Source organism: Lampris incognitus, chromosome 3 (assembly GCF_029633865.1).
Source record: "Lampris incognitus isolate fLamInc1 chromosome 3, fLamInc1.hap2, whole genome shotgun sequence".
NCBI lineage: Eukaryota > Metazoa > Chordata > Actinopteri > Lampriformes > Lampridae > Lampris > Lampris incognitus.
In genome coordinates this window covers 24,656,119-24,676,432 of record NC_079213.1, presented here as the reverse complement: position 1 = coordinate 24,676,432, position 20,314 = coordinate 24,656,119, and the positions used below count along the sequence as shown (strand labels likewise).

The following is a 20,314-nucleotide window of genomic DNA, read 5'->3' as shown; positions in this document are numbered from 1 at the left end:
TCCTCTGTAATGTCTATTTGACAGGTAAGCAGACTAGTTAGACATATGGAATTAGGATGGTGATTAAATATGATGTGTAGGTGGGATATGGATGCCTATTAGAAATACCCACGAAGGGACTTTCATATTTATTTTGATAACGTCATATCACTGGCTAACGTTAGCTAGATTGCTAGCGAGTTGCTAACGTTAGCATAGCCATAGCTCCCGCGGTCTGAACCCATTGTTCTGTAGCTTGGCTTTGACATTGTCTGTATGTGTGATTAGTCTCCCTTTACTATGTTTAGTGTCTCCACACTGTGTAAATATGAAGGTAGGCCTATGTGTGTTGCTATTTTGATCCCCCCATGTTCCGTAACGTTATATACTGTTTAGCTTTGCTAGCGGTAGGCTAGACTAATGTGAATTTATGGAAGAATATATTTGGTGCTCTTATTGTGTATAAATTGGAGATGAGTGTTGCCGTTCGTATAGTGAGCCATGCTCTGAAAACGTGTCCTCTGTAATGTCTATTTGACAGATGGAGTAAAACAACAAAAACACCAGCCCTTGTAAGTGTCATTCTTATCAAGTGTGCTACACAACCAAATAGCATAGTGGTTCCAGGCAGTACATTTCATGTGAATGACTCTACAATGATGGAGATCCGTCAAACAATCAATCCTTTAAATGACGATGGAAACTAGGGGATTAATCATTTTGTCGCTTTAGTACATTTATTGGAAACAGGCCATTCCATTGGATTGCTAAACGTGTAGTCTTAGCACATGAAAATAATTGTAAAAAAAAAAAAGTTCAAAACCAGTGCATCAATGCATTCATTCATGTATACTCCAGATGTAGTACACTTTTACTTTTACCTTTACCTGTGTAACTTCTGTGATAACAAACTAGAGAAACTAGAATATACACAACTAGAAACTAGAACATCTGCAAGTGCATTATTTTAAATCAACCATTTAAGATCTTAGGCCATTCCAAATCCTTGGGTGTTCTGAATGGCAAAATGCATAGCGTTTTTGAAATCATCATATCTGGCATGGATTGGCAAATGTAAACAATTAATACATGTGTTGGCTGTTGGATATTTTCCACCGTTGTGCAAAAACTCCACCGAGGGCTGTGGTGCGAAGCCAATTGGTGGCACCATATTGGACCCCGTGGCAAACGTCAGTATCTCCTGTAGGGTTGTGGTCCCTGATTCCTCTGATTGGAGAAAGACAGACAGACATGCACACTTATATACCTCCAATGACTGACCATCACAAATAGTATGAGATAGTAGAGAAGTGCCCACATTCCACCACATCCTGTCTATTTGGAATTACTAAAACACAAATTATTATATCTACCTTCTGCGTCTTGGAGGAAATCTCTCCAGTACGCCACGACTTTGTTTTCCTCTCTTCTCCTATTGCTGCCAGTTTCCGACCATCTGATTTCGAAAAGGTCATCCATGTTATCAGCTGATAGACCATCTGGGGTATAACAGAGGACCTTGCGAAACACGTCTGAGTGAAGCTGGATTTTCTCAAGAATACCAAGTGTTTTCAGTCCCTCTCTGAATCTACATACAATGTTTGGGTAAAAACAAACAAAAAACATGAGGAGTCTAGAAGAGAAGAGCAAGACAAGTAATTGTAGTAACAACAGCAACATTAGCTGTAGGGATTTCCACATCCATGGTCATTGGGGTGTGTAGATAGGAAACAATCCAGGTGTGGCCAGTGAAACTGATTGTGCTATGCTATTGCACTGCATCATATTTGTAAACACAGCAAACATACCTTTCAAAGGGTCCCCTCACACGATGAATAACATGGAACATCATAATGTCTTGTACTAGTTGATCCTTGTCAGCAAGAGAGCTCAGGTTCCTCAAGCAGCCAGCAATAGCAAGATAGTCAGTAAGTGGTTCTGCTGTTGCTTTGAGCTCACCAAGAGTTTTGGCTTCAGAAATCTGTGGGGAGCCATTGATAAATAAGTTAATTCTCTCCCTCTACACACACACACACACACCAATATCAGTTATAATAAACTCTAAATCAGTACAGCAAAGGTTAAAGAGATTGTTCCCTTACTGTGAATGCACTTACATTCAGTTTACAAAGGAATCCATTAGGAATCACTGATCAATGTGCTAGATTATGCTGGACCAACAATTTCAAAGTTCACACCCGTTACAACAATCCCTCAAAATACTTCTAACACACCTGTTCCAGTTTTTGGCGCAATTTGAAATCACCAATGTCCTCTAGAACTGGTCTGCACCTTTCGAGCCCGTGTGCAATCCAATCAAATAGGGTCTTTGAAAGGAAGGAAGGGGATGGGCCTCCGTGGACCAAACATACAGCCACCGCTGTGCCAGCATGGTAATAGAGATCCTCACGTAGAGCTGGATTAGACAGAAACCAGATTATCATTGTCATTAATTATGGCTAGCCAATCAAATTAGTTACCCAGTTTCTCTCACATAAGGGTATACAAACCTGTGGAATCCAGGGCAAGGTTTAAGTGTCCCTCCTGCCCCTCAAACATGTCACACTGTGACAGTGCCTCCACAAGTAATCTCAAAAATTCACGTTTTGGGCCCCCTAGATCTATAGCCTCTTCACGCGTGCCCTTATCATCAGAGAACTTTATGGTCATCGTACTGCAGGGGTTGTAAGTCAGCCTCCGAAACCCACGGATGGCACCATCCAGAACATTTGCTCTGTTGATATTAAATTTGCAGATGTCCTTGCTGTTAATTTTCTCAGCAAGCTCCTCCAAGATTTGGGCAATCGTGACATCGTTTTTGGGGCGTCTACAAAATTAATTCCAAAAAACATAATTATAGCCATCACATATATATATACATGCCTAGTTATGTCATGAAAAATGGTTCAAATGGCCTACAATCTCTGCCAATTGTTAATTACCATCAGGGACGAAACAAAAATAGGCAGGAATTTTTCCTATTGTACACTCATGCCATTTTATGTTCAACTATATTATAATCCTGTTTTGTTTAACTGAGGTAAAGCAAGCAAAGACAAAACACACTTACGCCTGGTCTTCCATGCTGGCAACAATGGCAGTATACAAATCCTCATCTTCCTCCTCGGATGAGTCTTCAATCAGGCTAATGTACGTTCCATAATTGCTTCTTACTTGGCCACTTGTGGATGGCTGTGCTGGATATTCTGAAGGCAACTGATGAGGGGTGGAGTCTCGTCTTTGGAGCGCTGAGGGGGTGGAGTCTCGTCGTTGGAGTGATGAGGGGGTGGAGTCTCGTCGTTGGAGTGGTGAGGGGGTGGGGTAAGAATGGTCTCCATGTCTTCATCACTGTCAGAAGTGTCACTTGTGACAGACTTGGAAAGAAAACACCAACTGTTACTGCAAGAAGCTGAGGCATGTAATTAACATCATTTAAGTAAGACTAGCATAGTTGCATAGCCATATATACAGTGCTATTTTTCGTGAAATTACTCATGTAGGTTTTTCAATGCGTTACGCTCACCTGAAGCAATTCTGATGGCCTGACATATATGCAAGCTCTTTTGAAAATTTGATGTATTAGGCCGGCATCCAGCTGCTGTCCTCTGCATAATGATGGAGCCACAAGCTTGTTTCCACATGGCATGAGTATTTGCAAGCTGAGAAGGGAGAAAAAAGGTTTGAGAACATTATAACCCATTTATAAGTTATTACCACCAAGGCTAAAACAGGAAAATCCGGTGCATTCGTCCTGCCTCAAACACGAATTACGATACAGCGCCATGTTATAGAGCCGAAATTGCAGTGTATGACTACACCCCGGGCCCGACGTTAAGCGGATAGTGACCGGCGGACAAAGCATTCTGTGAAACATGTAGTTCGCCACACAAATGGACTTGACAAATAGAACCTGAAAGTTTCAGGGAGTGTTGCATATCAATTTATTACTTGCTGACTTTCAATTTCAATAGCATTCAATATTTGCAGCGATGCATTATAGGCCTGCAGAAATATCATACCGGTCCATTTCTGTAGCATTCTTAGCAGCCTTATGATAATCTAAAATAAACGCCTGGGAGTACGTTCTGTAGGCAACTTGTCATTGGTCTTCGTCCTTAGAATTGAGTGAAAGTGAGCAGCAATACCCATTTGCCCACTAGAGGGCACTCCGAAACCAAACAGCACAGCACGTCTTGATATTAAAAGAACACGTACAGATCAAACTTACGATGCCGCATCGCCCTTAACAGTTATATAGGGTGAGATGCGTCAATGAGGCCGCGATATTGGGTCGGTCAACATTTATTAATTAACGATGACTGGAGGTACATTCGGGGCTGCAGGTATTTTGTGCTAAAAAGTGTTAAAAATACTTTTCACAAATAATGAACACGGGTGCCGTTTTACATTTCAGGATAGATGAAGTGCATTTAAAAAGCAATTATTCAACATTAGTTAAGTCGAAGAAACTCAATATTTCTTCAGAGTTGATAAAACATGTAAATTCATGTTATGGTCTGCTTATATATGTTTTTATCTTTGGCATAATGAGCCTTAGCTTTTGGCAGTTTGGTCATTTAAAACAGGATGTGGACATGCCTCTGCTGCCACTTTAACCACGGCCATCAGACACCTGCTGTGTCCCCGTTCACTCCTCCTCCTACCCGGCGACGCCCTCAGCAACACGGCGGCAGCGCCATAGACGTGCGGTCTGAAGCCCGCTGCGGCATCTGGGCTGGATATCCATGGGACAGAGAGTCCGAGGGTTCAGCCGGTTTGCTGAAGGATGATTCATTTGCTTGTGTCCCGACATGCGTTTGTCCAAATGGACGAATTGGCGGTTATGTGGCTGAATCCAGTCTAGTAAATGCAACTTACCTAATGTGGTGTGGGATCTTTGGGTGGAGTGCTTCACGGAGCTTCATCAAGAAGGTGGAACGCGTCCATGTCTTATCAAACTCAAAAGCGTTCAGAATAACCCCCCTCACATGCAGTTTCCTCTTCTAGTTCTGGCGAACTACAGGATGTTCTCTGGGGCAAGGGAGCAGGATGACCTCCTTCATGAACGTCCTTTGTTGAAATGGCGTCGGTCTTGCTCTGTTCACCAAAACGTACACGTTTACATCCATGTTAAATAAAATACATAAATGGCACTTTCTGATAGGTGTGCTCCATGCCGCCTTTTATCATTCATCACCTTGCATCATTTCCTATAAGGATAAGAATGACTATGGTGGTGGAAAGCTGGAAGAACGTGTCTAGTTACATCTAACACAAGGTAGCGATGTCTCCTTGTCCATAGCAAAAAGGAACGTAACGTTTATATTGTAAGAACATCGATTAATACTAATTTAACTAGCTAGAGATGTAGCCATGTACATGAGGTCAATAGCTAGCTAGAGTGTTTCATTCAGTTTGACGTAGGCCCAGATTTACTTACCTTTTTTTCCCTTTGTTAGACCAAGAGCCAAAGCGTTTAGCCTGAAATTGTGGGGTGCTGGCTCGTCCTGGTATCGGCTGCGGTGTGCTGCCGCTAGCTCCTGCTGGCGTCGGCTGCGGTGGGGTTCCGAAAGTCCTGAATAAACTTCTGACCTCGGCATTTATAGAAGTCACCGGCGTATTCACTGCGCTAGCATTTGACATACACGATGCCATATCTGGAGATGCCAGGAGGGTTCTTAATATATTCACAGCCTCTTCCATACTGCTGCGGTCTACCGATGACATGTTGAGTTGTACGAAAAAGGGCGGGATATTTAACTTCCGGTGACAATGAATAAGCTTCCGGTATCACTGAAAATGGTTCGTCTCAGACACTGAACATTTTCACTCACCCCCCAAAAATCGTCTCTCCCCCATTGACAAATTCAGAACAAAACACTGGAAATTATATTTTGAGTTGTGTGAGACATGGTAAGTGTATGTGACTGCTTGTTTCAGAGGTAAAGCACTAGTGGAGAATGTATGTGTGTAAGAGTTTCAGTGGTGTGGGCATGCAGACTCCAGTGCGTGTGTACAAATACTCCAATGTTTCTGTCCTACACGGCTTCTCATAGCTTCTCATATAACTCACTCTCTCTTTCTCTCTCTCTCTCTCAGACACAAACACACAATAATACACAATAACACACACACAGTAAGTAGACATGGACACACACACAATAACACACAGTAAGTAGACATGGACACACACACACACACACACAAACATGGTATGGTCAAGCCTCACTAACGGTGGCCCGCTGCAGAGGAGGGTGTAGAGGGTCCAAGACCACAAACCCCCAAAAACAAGCACACACACGCACACACACACACACACACACACACACACACACACACACACACACACATAGAGTTGTACACGCGCTAGGTTGTAAATGGGTCCTTTGTATGCTGCCGTGTTGTCGGAGGAAGCAGCCTGTTTATGCCTCTGTCGGGAATATGAGCAGTGATCACCTAATCACAAAGAAACTGACTGACAGAACAAAAATAAGACGCGGACGCACGCGCGCTCGCGCAGGCGCTCTCTCGCATAATCGTACAAGTAGAAATACAAGCAAACACACGCGCTCAGACTCGAACACACGTCTTTCACACACACTTTGACCCACACATTTCTACTGACGCACACACATGAGATGCCCACAAAAGCTGAAGTATAAACATGCACGTGAACACACATAAATGAGACATGAACATATGTGTAACACGTGTACACACACACACACACACACACACACACACACACACACACACACACACACACACACAATGGGCCGTTTATGCTCCTCTGTGCGCCCCGCGTCCATACTTGGCAGTGCGGTGACGACTGTGTTGTTTCAGTGACCTGGAGGAGACGTTATGTGCTCTTAATTTACACATCAGGAAACACACCTCCTTTTTTCCCTCCCTCTCCCTCTCACTCTGTCTGTCTCTCTCTGCTTTTCTGTCTGTCTCTCGTGTGCAGAGTTCACATCCAGGGTCTGAGTTTGAACTGTTCTTGCATAAACAGCAGTGAGCGCGTCTTGATTTTAAAAAACGACCTTTTTACGACATGTCGTGAAAAATTCTCCATCACCTGACGGTCTAGTCTAAATGCTGAGAGGACCTCACACTCACACTCACACACACACAGACGAACTGGGAAAATACGAGAAAGTGAAAGAGAAAGACAGACAGAAAAAGAGATGGCGAGAGAGGGGGGAGGGGGGAAGGAAGAGCGAGAGAGACAAATATGAGGACAGAAGAAGAACCCAGAGACTGGATTGCTCTGGGGCACAGTGCAATATTTATGTTGGGTGTTGGACTTTCACTCACTGACCCACTCACACACACACACACACACACACACACGTACTCATAAATGTACATACATACACATACTCAAGTGTATAGACACACACTCACACACACACATTACACACACACTCACACACGCATTACCTCACAAATGTACACACACACTCACACATGCATTAATTCACAATTGTGCACACACATACTCACACAGACATTAACCCACAAGTGTACACACACATTAACTCACAAGTATACAGACACACACACGCACATGAACTCACAAGTGTACACACACACACATGAACTCACAAGTGTACACACACACACTTTAACTCACAAGTGTATACACACACACTCACACACACATGAACTCATAAGTGTACACACATACGTACACTCATATACACATGAACTCACAAGTGTACACAAACACACACATTAACTCACAAGTGTACACACACACATTTACTCACAAGTGTACACACCGATACACAAACTGTTCGATATATTTCAGTGTTACAACGGTGACAATTACCACATCTGATAAGCAGACTACTGGAGGAGGCAGCACAACTACACTTAACCTCTCTGTCCTATACTGTGCAGCTTTGCGCACGCACACACTCACACACAGTCACCCATATTTATTTGTAATCCTAGTGTGCAAGGGTTAATGAATAGAGCCATCAAATGAGTGTGCGCGTGCGCTCGCTCGTGTGATTGCAACATGGTTATCAAGAACAATGATTTGTGTCACCAAACACATTTGTAGAAACGGCTAATACAGACGACAGACAGAGAGAGAGAGAGAGAGAGAGAGAGAGAGAGAGAGAGAGAGAGAGAGAGAGAGAGAGAGAGACTGACAGGGAGGCGGCAGAGACGAGTGCCACAGTTGGCCACCTCTTCCCTCTCTGACTCCTGCGGTGATACACATGCACGGATGCGTGGGCTTCACGAAGGCTTTCACGGGGAAACGCAATCTTAATCAGAGCCGCTGCGGTGAAATGTGCACTCCGTCTGAAAACGTGGAGGAACGCAACGAGAGCAGAGCCGGGTACACTTCCTGGTGTTGACGTACAGGATAACCGCCCCACGTCACCATATGGGCAGGAAACAGAAATGTAAAATCCCATTTGACAGAAAAACTGCATCACTCTAAGCGAGAAGCTGAGGAATTGTGGCATGTTAACGTGTTAAATGTTGTCTGTCGTTGCGTACGTCATAAACGACTTTTTAAATTGTGTTGGTTGAGTCCTACCCTTGATTTTTCAGCAACTATTGTCAATAAGGTATTTTGTGAGTTTTACATTTCAGAGAGAGAGAGAGAGAGAGAGAGAGAGAGAGAGAGAGAGAGAGAGAGAGAGAGAGAGAGAGAGAGAGAGAGAGAGAGAGAGAGAGAGAGAGAGAGAGAGTACAATGGAAAAAAACAACTACAGATTAAATCAACAAGACGAAAGGCAAGAGAGAGGGAGGGAGGGAGAATGGGAGTATTTTCTCTCCACCTTAATATGAGTTGGCATTTGACAAGGATGTGTCAGACTAGCATGAGTAATGAAACGTGTGTGTGTGTGTGTGTCAGTGAGATCCAGGGACAGAGGGGGAGATAAAAAGAAATACAGACACAAAAACTAGAGAGAAGGAGAGAGAAGGGGGGGGCTTTTCTAGTTGCTGTGTGACGGTATGTGTTTATGGCCCACAGACAGACAGACAGACAGACAGACAGACAGACAGACAGACAGCTGTTCATTGGCCAGCTGGCTGCCGTGGTTGCTGGGCTGGCACAGTGAGATGGTCAGCATGAACTGTGTGTGTGTGTGTCTCTCTCTCTTTCTGCGTGTGTGTGTTTACGTGTTTGTGTGCGTACGTGTGTGTGTGTGTGTGTGTGTGTGTGTGTGTGTGTGTGTGTGTGTGTGTGTGTGTGTGTGTGTGTGTGTGACTCATTCCCACCTGCAGGGAGACAGACCAGTGCCAGCCGCCAGGCCGGGAGAACATTACTCACCGTCAGGACAGACATCTCCTTTTGATGCGAACACACACACACACACACACACACACACACACACAGAGAGAGAGAAAAATGCACAGTACAGAATAACATTTTTTTATTGGTTATCGAGGTTAAAAAATATTCCCACATGCAAAATGCAACAAATCAGTAAACGCTTTATTGGCAGGGACTCTGGAGATCAACAAAGCAGGAACCGTTTTTATTCCTTTAGTAGTTGCATTGAAATACAAAATTCCTAATTTGCAGGGAACACCGCCCGGCGAAATGACAGGGATACCCCCCCCTACCCCCCCACTCCCCGTTGCTCTTCTTCGATACAAAACGAGACTTTGCGTGTCGCGTGACAGCAGAATATATCCATTACGACACTGATGAGAAGTAAAACAGCGTTTACTACAAAGCAAATCAGACTCTACCGCCGGAGTGAGTGACACTGATCTCTCTCTGTGCGCGCGCGCGTATGTGTGCGAGAGCTCCCCATCCATCCGTCCATCCATCCATCCGTCAGTCCATCCATCCATCCAGCTCCTCTAAACTGTTAAGCAGTGCGGTTGAAAAGTCCCTAAAACTCTAAGCTGAGGCCGGTAACATGCGCGCCGCGGGCGTTTAACGCTGGTGTTCGTGTCAGACGCGCACAACTGACACCCGATGTTATTCCCGTGTTAACAAAACCCATCACAACCCATCACAGCCTGTCTGTCTGCCTGCCTGCCTGTCTGTCTGTCCGTCCGGAGACGCGTGCTAATCTGCTCTGAATCATTAACTCTTATTTTTTTAAAAAAGGATACTTTTTTAATGCGGTGGGAGTGCAGAGTAGAGGGGGTGACAGAAAGGAAGAGAGGATGAAGGCAAGCGGTGGTGGGGGCGATGAGGGTGATGATGATGATGATGAAGATGTTGTGATTAAACGATGCCATCGTTGTATTGGTGGATTAGGACGGGCGTGGAAATAGATTAGTTCTGCGGTGCTTTTTCATCGTGATTGGCAGGTCTCCAAAAACTACTCCCCCCCGCGCGCTCTCTCCCTCTGTGTTGTGACAAGGGGATCAATTATAGGACTTGTGGTTTGTATGCTGTCCAGCGCCCCCCACTGGAGAAGTGAATAACAATAACAATAATGGCGATAACGACAATAATAATACATTTCATTTATATCTAACCTTCATACACTGCATGCAGCTCAGAGTTAAGCAGACAGATGAAGACAGGAAGACAGAATGGACAAGGCAGTTTCAATGCGTTTCCGGATCATGTAATAACCTGGGAGGGGGGGGGTGAGACTCATCTGTAGCGTCTGCTCCATCCCGCACACACAAATCACATCGGTTTGAATCAGTGGTCGTTGGGGTGACCAAATTGTTCGGGAGATTAAAAAAAACTGTCCAGACCCCCCCCCCCACACACACACAGACACACACACACAGACACAAAAAAGTGCAGGTTCAACTCTGGAAGGTGTGTGTTGTGCTGAAGTGTCCTTGAGCAGGACACTGAACCCACTCCTTCAGAGTAAGTCACTGTCACTGTAAATCACTTCAGAGTAAGAGCCTCTGCTCAAAATGAGTTTCGCCGGCAAGCTGTGAACGCTGTGGGTAACAGTAATAACAACGCCTACTACACGCATCTCCATCTTCCTTAAGTGTACACGTGTAAGTTAAAGGAAGAGAGAGAGAGAGAGAGAGAGAGAGAGAGGAGAGAGAGAGAGGAGAGAGAGAGAGAGAGAGAGAGAGAGAGAGAGAGAGAGAGAGAGAGAGAGAGATGTCTTGACTTATATTAAGTGGCTCATCCACCTCTCTTACTTGCTGGGCTTCACCAGTCAGGATGCACCGCTGCTCAACCAAGAAGCACACATGCAAATAGATGGACGTGATGGGAGAATACACATACATGTAAATACACACACACACACACACACACACACACACACACACACACACACACACACACACACAGACAATCACGCAGGATGCAAGCTGGGCGTTCAGAACAAAACAACAACAACACACACACACGCACGCACACACACACGCACGCACGCGCACGCACACACACACACACACACACACACACACACACACACAACGCGGTACCATTCTAATTGGGCGATCAATCATCTGGCGTGGCGTGAGAGCACGATACCACCCTGAGCAAACAAGGGAGCCTGAACCACACAGACCAAAGGAACCAGGGAAGAAAGGAGGATAAAGAAAAGACAATTAGAAGACAAACAGGCCTAGGAAGAAGAAGAACAACAACAACAGCAACACAAAGTGGTGCAGAGTCCGTTAATTAGAATTTCAAATTGGACAAACTCGAGACGACAGCGTCGCGCTTGTCAGACCAGATCACGCCCCGGCAGGGTGAGAGAGAGGGAATACTCAAGGAATTGAAGACAGAAAGAAAACGTGGGGGGGGGGGTCAGAGCATAAGGGAGAGAGAGAGAGAGAGAGAGAGAGAGAGAGAGAGAGAGAGAGAGAGAGAGAGAGAGAGAGAGAGAGAGAGAGAGAGAGAGAGAGAGAGAGAGAGAGAGAGAGAGAGAGAGAGAATGGATGGAAGAGAAAGAGAGACACGCCTTCAAGCCAAATACTGCTTAGTATCTTAGTGCCAGCTCTCTCTCCCTCTCTCTCTGTTGGTCTCCCTCTCTCGCTCTCTCTCACTGTTGATCTGTCTCTTCCTCTCTCTTCCTCTCTCTTCCTCTCTCTCTCTCTCTCTCTCTCTCTCTCTCTCTCTCTCTCTCTCTCTCTCTCTCTCTCTCTCGCTCTCCGTCTCTCTCCTCATTTCCTCTGATGACGCGGGCCGCCTCCCCCCTCTGTCCCTAAGTGAATGTCACCGCTGTTTTAACAAGAAGTGACAATTCAAACATCATCGCCGTCGTCTGGCTCTCCGGGCCTGGGAGGGATGAATGGAAACAGGGCGCGCAGAGAGAGGCACGGAGGAGGAGCAGCAGGAGGGAGGAGGAGAAGTGGATCTGACGGAGAGGAGAGATGGAGGTGTAGCACGGAGCATGAACCTGAATGAATGAATGAATGAACAGATGGATGGACGGCTGAGATTGGGATGGATCCATTCAAGTGACTTCAAAGACATCAGGGTACCTCTCTGTCAGGGCTGAGCAAATTTAACTTGCGAAAAAAAAAATAATAATAACGATCACGGTAGACAATAAATGTCAATCAATAATCGTCTCTTAGGCCACTGGGCTCTGTTTGCCTCAAACGTGCAGTGGGCTGGTGAATTACAGCCACGCTCACCGACGCCAGTCTGATTTGTGACTAATTTCAGACAGCATCCTCGGTCAGACAGCGCGTCATCATCACCTTTCTCCGTGTTATTTGTGCAAAGCGCTGCACACGCCAAGGCCGCTCAAGAGAGCAATCTGAGTCAACCTGGCAATCAACCGCCGCCAATATTCCCTGACCAGCTGTGATTACCGCGGAAATACATAAGAGATTAGCCCCATCTTGTGCCGGTAGTTTTTGGAGTTACCATGGGATGGGGGGTTGGGGTGAGTCTCCAGACCCTTCCGTTTTTATTTACTGTCTTTTGTTTCTACGTTTTGTCTTATCCAAGGACGATGAATCAGGGATGAGGAACAGTTCATTGTCATTTCAATCGTGTACCCGCATACACAAAAGAAACGAAACTTCCGTTTCTCCCAGCCCACAGCGGCGCAACACAAAAGATAAAAAAACGCAGATCCAAATTTCCCAAAACGACACCGCCAAAAACGTACAAAACAGAAAGACCAAAGCAAAAAAATAAAAAATAAAAAGTTAACAACACAGTCCATTCAGTCCAACACAGTCCAAAAATTACACTGTCCAGAGAGGGAACGCCAGCCAGGATGGCTGTCGGAACTCTGGTCTGCATGGGCTAGCAGTTAGCTAGCAGTTAGCTTAGCCTGCCCCGCTTCTGCGTCCTGTTAGACCGCCCTCGGTGCTTCCTCTTCGGCGCAGCTCCGGGCGGGGATCGTGGTCTTTGGGCCCACCGGACGCGGCAGACCAAGCTCCCACAGCCGATCCGGGGCCAGCTCTCCCAGCCATTAAACGAAAGAAGAAGAAAAAAAACCGACGATCAAAATAAAAACGTCACACGATGACACAAACTTCGACGCAGACGTGGACAAAGACGCTGCATAGTCGGTACCCGGAGGGCGAGGCCACTGCAAAGCGTGAGTCCGCGCCGCCATCTTCCCACCCGTCACCCATCCACACAATGTTCTGCAAACACAACTACACTAGCGAAGCTCATGCCTCAATAGCTCGTCTTTGACACAATATCGAGGCGAACCAAATATGCCGGGGTTAAAATATGAGACCGGGATGCACAGCTGAGAGAAGGAAAGGAAAGGAAAGGAGAGGATAGGAAAGAAAGGAGGAAGGCTTGGGGAGGTGAGGAGATGACAGGGTTGGTGAAATGTGAGGCAATACCAGAGGGTAAGACATTGAGATATGTGCTCTGGCTTCTTCAGCGGTTATAAGAGAGCTGGCTTAGATCATGTTTGGCACTTTGATGTGTGTGTGCATGTGTGCATGTATGTGTGCATGTATGTGTGCATCTGTGTGTACATGTGTGTGCATCTGTGTCCATGCGTGCATGTGTGCGTGTGTGTGTGTGTACGTGTATGTGGTTGTGGGCTGGGCTGTATACCAGCTGTGAAACTGGCCACAAGGAAAGGAGCCAGGGCCAAAAAGGGCTGTCTCTACTGGAAGCCAAAAATCATCCAGCATGCCACTGGCTCCCTTACACACAACAGACACACGCACGCACACGCATGCACACACACGCACAAGCCCAAAAGCACGTGTCTGCACACAAACATTTAAACACACCTAATAATTCACAATCAGTCCATGTAAAACGACCAACATACATATCCAGATGAACCCAAACACAGACACATCTATTCATGCAGACACAGTGTGAGATGGAGATTAATGAGGCGTGGAATAGATTCAGCAGTGGACACACGATGATAAATCCTTTCCCTGCGAGTCTTTGGTGTTCGCGGAATTTAAAATAAAGGGGAATTATTTCAGGGCTAGAGTTTGCGCGCGCATGCACGTGCATGTGTGCGTCTGCAGAGCCAAGTGCTCTCCGGTTTGATGGTTCTCTGTTATGACTCCATTATGCTGATGGCATTGGTTTTATTCCAGGTTGTCTATGCTCGTTTTGTGCGCGTCGTGTGTGTGTGCGTGTATACTACGTGTGTGTCAAGGTAGTAAAGGAACATTGACAGCGCACTGCATCACTGAGGATGACAATGGCTGACAATGAAAATGATGGCCTTAGCAGAAAAATACAATAGACAAACCAGCCAAGACAGCATTTCTAATAGAAATGTTGATTGCTTGCTTTTATTTGAAAGTCTCGGGAGAAGGGGGCTCGGCTGAATAGACAGATGGATCAATGTCAGAACACTTTTCACCAGATTTGTAAAGTTCTGCGTAAGTGCTTGATGCCGTGTCTCATTCGAATTTAAGGTCATTTTGAAACACTATACAGTTTATCCAGCAATAGAGAGAAGAAAAACAATACCTGGGTCTATCACTCAATCTCTCCAAATTATACAGAACACAGGCTGTGTATGTGTTATCGTTCTGTCAATCAACCACGATCCATTAGAAGATATAATAATCCGTTTTACTGCTTCCCTTGAAGTTGTGCTACCATCAGTTTTGCAAAAGGGACTTTTCTAATGTCCTCTTCAAAACAAAACTTGTGCATTGTATTTTCTGGAAGGAATCCATGTAGATGAAGCCATATTAGCACTTCTGCGTTGCAGAATGAGGTACATACAGAACGTTGTGCTGGCTTAAACTGCAGTGACCTTCTGGAAGTAACATAGAAAGAGTGTGTAATTTACTCCATCCTCATGGTATAAGGTACACCTTCTCAATTGCTTCATTTTGCTGTTGGTCTTTTTGGTTTGCGTTTAGCAGAGGGTGCCACTGAATACCCAGCTCACTAATGCATGTAGACGTCTGTCGTGTTTCATATGTGCATTGGTAGACCACCCTACTGTAAGTCTCCTTCATCCTCCATTCTGTTTCTCAAATTGTGGTGTGCCTTTACTGCTTATCCTTCGTTCTGCTTTGCACACATTTCGTGGTGTAAAGTCGTCTGTTCTGATGCACAATGGTGATTTGGAAGTGTGGGAAGATGGCGGTGTGAATTCACGTTTGCGGTGGCCTCACCCAGTACCGTCCATGCAGTGTCTTTGTCCACATCTGAGTCTAAATTTGTATCCTTCGTTTGATGGCTGGGGGAGCTGGCGCTGGATCGACTGGGAGAGCTTGGTCTGCTGCGTCCTGTGGGCCCAGGGACCGCGTCCCTGTGCCTGAAAAGGAAACACCGAGGGCGGTCTGATAAGACTAAGCTAACTGCTAGCCCATGCAGACAGGCAGTTCCGATAACACTGAGGGCGGTCTGGCGGCAGCCTCACCTGGTGTTGACTGTGTTTTGGTGTCATCGTGTGGAGTGCGGGGAGGTGTGTTGAAGGTGGCGTGCCTTTACTGCTTATCCTTCGTTCTGCTTTGCACACATTTTGTGGTGTAAAGTCGTATGTTGTGATGCACAATGGTGATTTGGAAGTGTGAGAAGACGGCGGTGTGAATTCACATTTGCAGAGGCCTCGTCGTATGTTGTGATGCACAATGGTGATTTGGAAGTGTGAGAAGACGGCGGTGTGAATTCACATTTGCAGAGGCCTCACCCGGTACCGGTGTGGAAGATGGCGGTGTGAATTCACGTTTGCGGCAGCCTCAAGCAGTACCGTCCATGCAGTGTCTTTGTCTAAATTTGTGTCTTCGTTTGATGGCTGGGAGAGCTGGCGCTGGATCAGCTGAGGGAGCCTGGTCTGCTGCATCTGGTGGGCCAAGGACCACGGCCCTGCCCGGAGCTGTGCCCGAAGAGGAAACACCGAGAGCATTCTGACAGGAGGCAGAAACGGGGCAGGCTAAGCTAACTGCTAGCCCATGCAGACCGGCAGCTCCAACAGTCATCCTGGCATTCGTTCTCTTGGACAGTAACTTTTTGTTTAGTTTGGATAGATGTTAGTTTGGATATGTGTGTTCTTGTAGTTCTTCTAGTTTTTTGGATATGTGTTTTTGTCTTTGTGTTGCACTGCTGTGGGCTGGGGGAAACAATGTTTCGTTTCGTTTCATGTACACAAGTACATGAAATGAAATGACAAAGAGTTCCTGATTCCCAATTTAGATGAAGGACCTTCCTCATCCATGAGCGGCATGTGGATGCAGAGGCTACAGGGCTTCGGTTAAAATGTGCACCGACGAAAGAAATTCAAAAGCTACATTTGAAATGCAAACCAAAATACCATAACTTTCAATGACATGATGACTTAATAACCAAATCTACACTCTTCCATGTTTGCATTTATTCGTTTTGGCAAACCGGATACAAACAGGCAGTATTTCTTTGTTGCTTACTTTAGCATCAGACAACCACTGTATGAAATAAAGGAACTTACACTTAGTTGACATGCAGGTCACAACAGATGAGTCAAGTATTTGAAGGCTGAACTCCCAAGACATGACAGGTTTCACAAAGATAACAATTAAATAACGTTATATTCCATTAGTATACTAGACCGAAAAGGCCTAGTATTAACTACAAATGTGCAAACATACATGTTCAGGTTCATGCCCTCTTTCAAGACATCTTCTGAAATACTTCCAGACTCGTTACTGATTGTGCTGTGGGAGACAGCTCTCCAGTGGTCTGTAGGATCATATACCATTACAACACACACAGTGGATAGGACTCTTGTTTGTCTTGAACAGTTCTTATGACCTCATGCACACCACCATGGGAGTCAGCTCAGACACAACACAGCAGTTTTTTGCTAGCATGTTGCATGTCAAGTAATATTGATCAAGTGCTAATAATCAATTCACTTAGCCACTATCAGACAAAGAAGTGCCTTCAGCAAGAGAAATGCTCTCTCAGCTTTAGAAAGGTGCTTTCCTCGCTACCCCTTCTCCCAGTGCAGGACCACTAATCTTATATTATTTCTTTTTTTCCCCCCTCATTTTTCTCCCAACTGTGCCTGGCTTGCCAATTACCCCACTCTTCCGAGCCGTCCCGGTTGCTGCTTCCACCCCCTCTGCCGATCCGCAGAGGGCTGCAGACTACCACATGCTTCCTCCGAGACATGTGGAGTCGCCAGCCGCTTCTTTTCACCTGACAGTGAGCAGGTTTCACCAGGGGGACGTAGTGCGTGGGAGGATCACACTATTCCCCTCAGCTCCCCCTCCTCCCTGAACAGGCGACCTGACCGATCAGAGGAGGCGCTAGTTGCAAGCGACCAGGACACATACCCATAACCGGCTTCCAATCCGCAGACACGGCAAATTGTGGCTGTAGGGACGCCCCGCACCGACAAGCCGGAGGGTAACACGGGGAATCGAACCGGCGATCCCTGAGTTGGTAAGGCAACGGAATAGACCACTACACCACCCCGGATGCCCTATCTTTTATTATTTCCAATACACAAACGTTTAAGACCGCATCTCGATAACTACACAGAATGAAAAACAGAAAAAAAACGTTCAACCCAATTACATATACGTACATTATATATATATAATATATATATATATATATAATATATATATAAGTATATATATATAACGCTAACTGTTTCGATTTTATATTTCATTTTTGTGATGCCTCAATTGTTTCACTCTTCAGTTCTCTCTTAAAAAAATTTTTTTTTCCTGTACCATCAAACGTTTCCACAATTAGCAGCATTTGAGGGAACAAAGTCTGCGGACCTTACCTGTTCTCCATCTGATTAGTCCAAGGTAATAAAAGGTCTATTATGGGCTAAAATGTGATCTGAGGCTTGACTCACATCTTTGCTCCTGCTTTTCACACTCGGAAAAATACATCCATCACTACCGAACTGCACCAAGGAACTGTGCAGAACTTTGTTCTACTTTTATTTTTTGGTATCACCTCCCTCCCCCATTTGGTTTGGGAGTTACCCGTACAACCAGTTGCCAGCGAGGTGACTAGCTCAGTAGGTCCTACACAACGGTTGAGGAGAAGGCATCCAATATATAAGTTTTTTGAACAAATTTGAATCAGTAACTTTATTGTTAAAAAGATGCCTCCCTATTTGCCCTGTGTATTTTTGCACTGGCGTTGTACCGCACCTGTCACTGCTGGTGGCTGGGGGTACTTACCAGTACTGGCTTTCTATTCTGTCAGATGTGAAATCTTCTCTAACTGGAGGCTGAAATAACAAATAACTGAACAAAAAAGTGAGGACCTGATTGAGAATCGCTGTTTTATAGGACCTCAATTTGTTCATAAATAAGTCAGAAAAAGTTAGCGGGCAAAACAAGACATGGCGCAATATTGTAAGTTGTGGGTGAAGTATTGCATGTGCATGAGTCAGATGTTACTTCAGGTTTTGCTAATTACTGTGGACAGTTGCGTGTGTGTGTGAGTCATTAATTAAAGTTTCGAGGGGGGTAAAGAGGGTAAACGTGGTGTCGCATGCTTGCTGTGGAGCCGTCTAGACGCGTCATCGAGAATAGTGCAATCAAAAGGAGAATTGTTGCATATCTAAAAGTGGTTATACAAAAAGCACGAGGACTGATTGTGCAGATACACGAGTTTGTATTGCTTTGCATATTTTGAGTGCATTCGTGTCTGTGTTCCTCACATGTACTACCATGTGCGTGAGTGCTACCTTTGGACATTAGACTTCCATTTGGTTGTATTGCTTGAACATGTACTGCATGCATCTTTTTGCATGGGGGGGTATGTGTGTGTGTGTGTGTGTGTGTGTGTGTGTGTGTGTGTGAGAGAGAGAGAGAGAGAGAGAGAGAGAGAGAAGAGAAGAGAGAGAGAAGAGAGAGAGAGGATGAGAGAGAAGAGAGAAAGAGAGAGAGAGAGAGGAGAAAGTGTATGTTTGTGCGGTGAGACAGACAGAAAGAGAGGGGAATGATGTGTGTGTCTGTGAGAGTGAAAAAGGCGGGGAAGTGTGTGTATGTGTGTGTGTGAGAGAGAGAGAGAGCTGAGAGCAGGGAGTGTTTATGAGTGAGTGAGTGAGCGAGGGCGAGAGAGAGACAGAGGGGGGGAAGTTTGTGTATGTAGTGAGCGAGTGAGTGTGAGTGAGAGAGAGAGAGATGAGGAGAGAGAGAGACGAGAGAGAGAGAGAGAGAGAGAGATGAGAGAGAGAGAGAGAGAGAGAGAGAGAGAGAAAGAGAAGGGTGTGTGTGTATATATGAGTGAGTGAGTGAGCTAAGAGAGCGAGGGGGGAGTTTGTGTGTGTGTGTGTGTGTGAGTGAGTGAGTGAGTGAGTGAGTGAGTGAGTGAAGTGAGTGAGTGAGTGAGAGAAAGAGAAGGGTGTGTGTGTGTGTGAGAGAGAGAGAAAGAGAGGGGTGTGTGTGTGAGTGAGTGAGCGAGTGAGTGTGAGAGAGAGAGAAGAAACAGGCTTGTGTTTGAGTGAGTGAGTGAGTGAGTGACGTGAGTGAGTGAGAGAGAGAAAGAGCTGGGACGTGTGTGTATGAAGTGAGTGAGCTAGAGAGAGACGGGGGGAGTTTATGTGTGTGCGTGTGGGACGTGAGTGAGTGAGCTAGAGAGAGGCGGGGGAGTTGTGTGTGTGTGCGTGTGTGAGTGAGTGATGTGAGTGAGCTAGAGAGAGACGGGGGGGGGAGTTTGTGTGTGTGTGTGTGAATGAGTGAGTGAGTGAGCTAGAGAGAGACGAGGGGGGGAGTTTGTTTGTGTGTCTGTGTGTGTGCAGCTGTAGGTTTTCCATATCCCTTGGGCGCTGCTACACCTCAACAGTCCAGTCGCTCAGGGTTGCATCCGGTACTGCAAGAGAACAAAGGTCACAACCGTTTTAAAAAAGAATCTCGGGCCCCAAAAAACAAGGGAAGTAATTTCTCGTCACCAAACTACCAAACTTCTCTCGCCAGCCCCCTCTTAATTGCGAGCAAAACACAAACTCAAAAAATGATAATAAATATCCGCGAGCAAATCTGCAAACTCAGC

At 45.6% G+C, this 20,314-nt stretch overlaps 2 protein-coding genes across 2 annotated transcripts in view; both read right to left on the bottom strand.

Annotated features, from left to right (window-relative positions):
* Positions 1-967: 967 nt before the first annotated feature.
* Positions 968-10,203, bottom strand: LOC130109705 (G2/M phase-specific E3 ubiquitin-protein ligase-like). The gene is made up of 7 exons (XM_056276696.1): positions 10,075-10,203; positions 3,154-3,353; positions 2,490-2,806; positions 2,214-2,395; positions 1,788-1,960; positions 1,353-1,567; positions 968-1,206 (listed from the first exon to the last, which is right to left on the bottom strand). The coding sequence occupies exons 1-7, from the start codon at positions 10,201-10,203 to the stop codon at positions 968-970; spliced, it is 1,455 nt and encodes a 484-aa protein (XP_056132671.1).
* A 9,913-nt stretch (positions 10,204-20,116) lies between these two features.
* bcat1 (branched chain amino-acid transaminase 1, cytosolic) overlaps positions 20,117-20,314 on the bottom strand; it is a 43,023-nt gene continuing 42,825 nt past the window's right edge. Inside the window, exon 9 of the mRNA XM_056276695.1 lies at positions 20,117-20,134. Within this exon, the coding sequence (XP_056132670.1) occupies positions 20,117-20,134 (18 nt within the window). The remainder of the gene's footprint in view (positions 20,135-20,314) is intronic.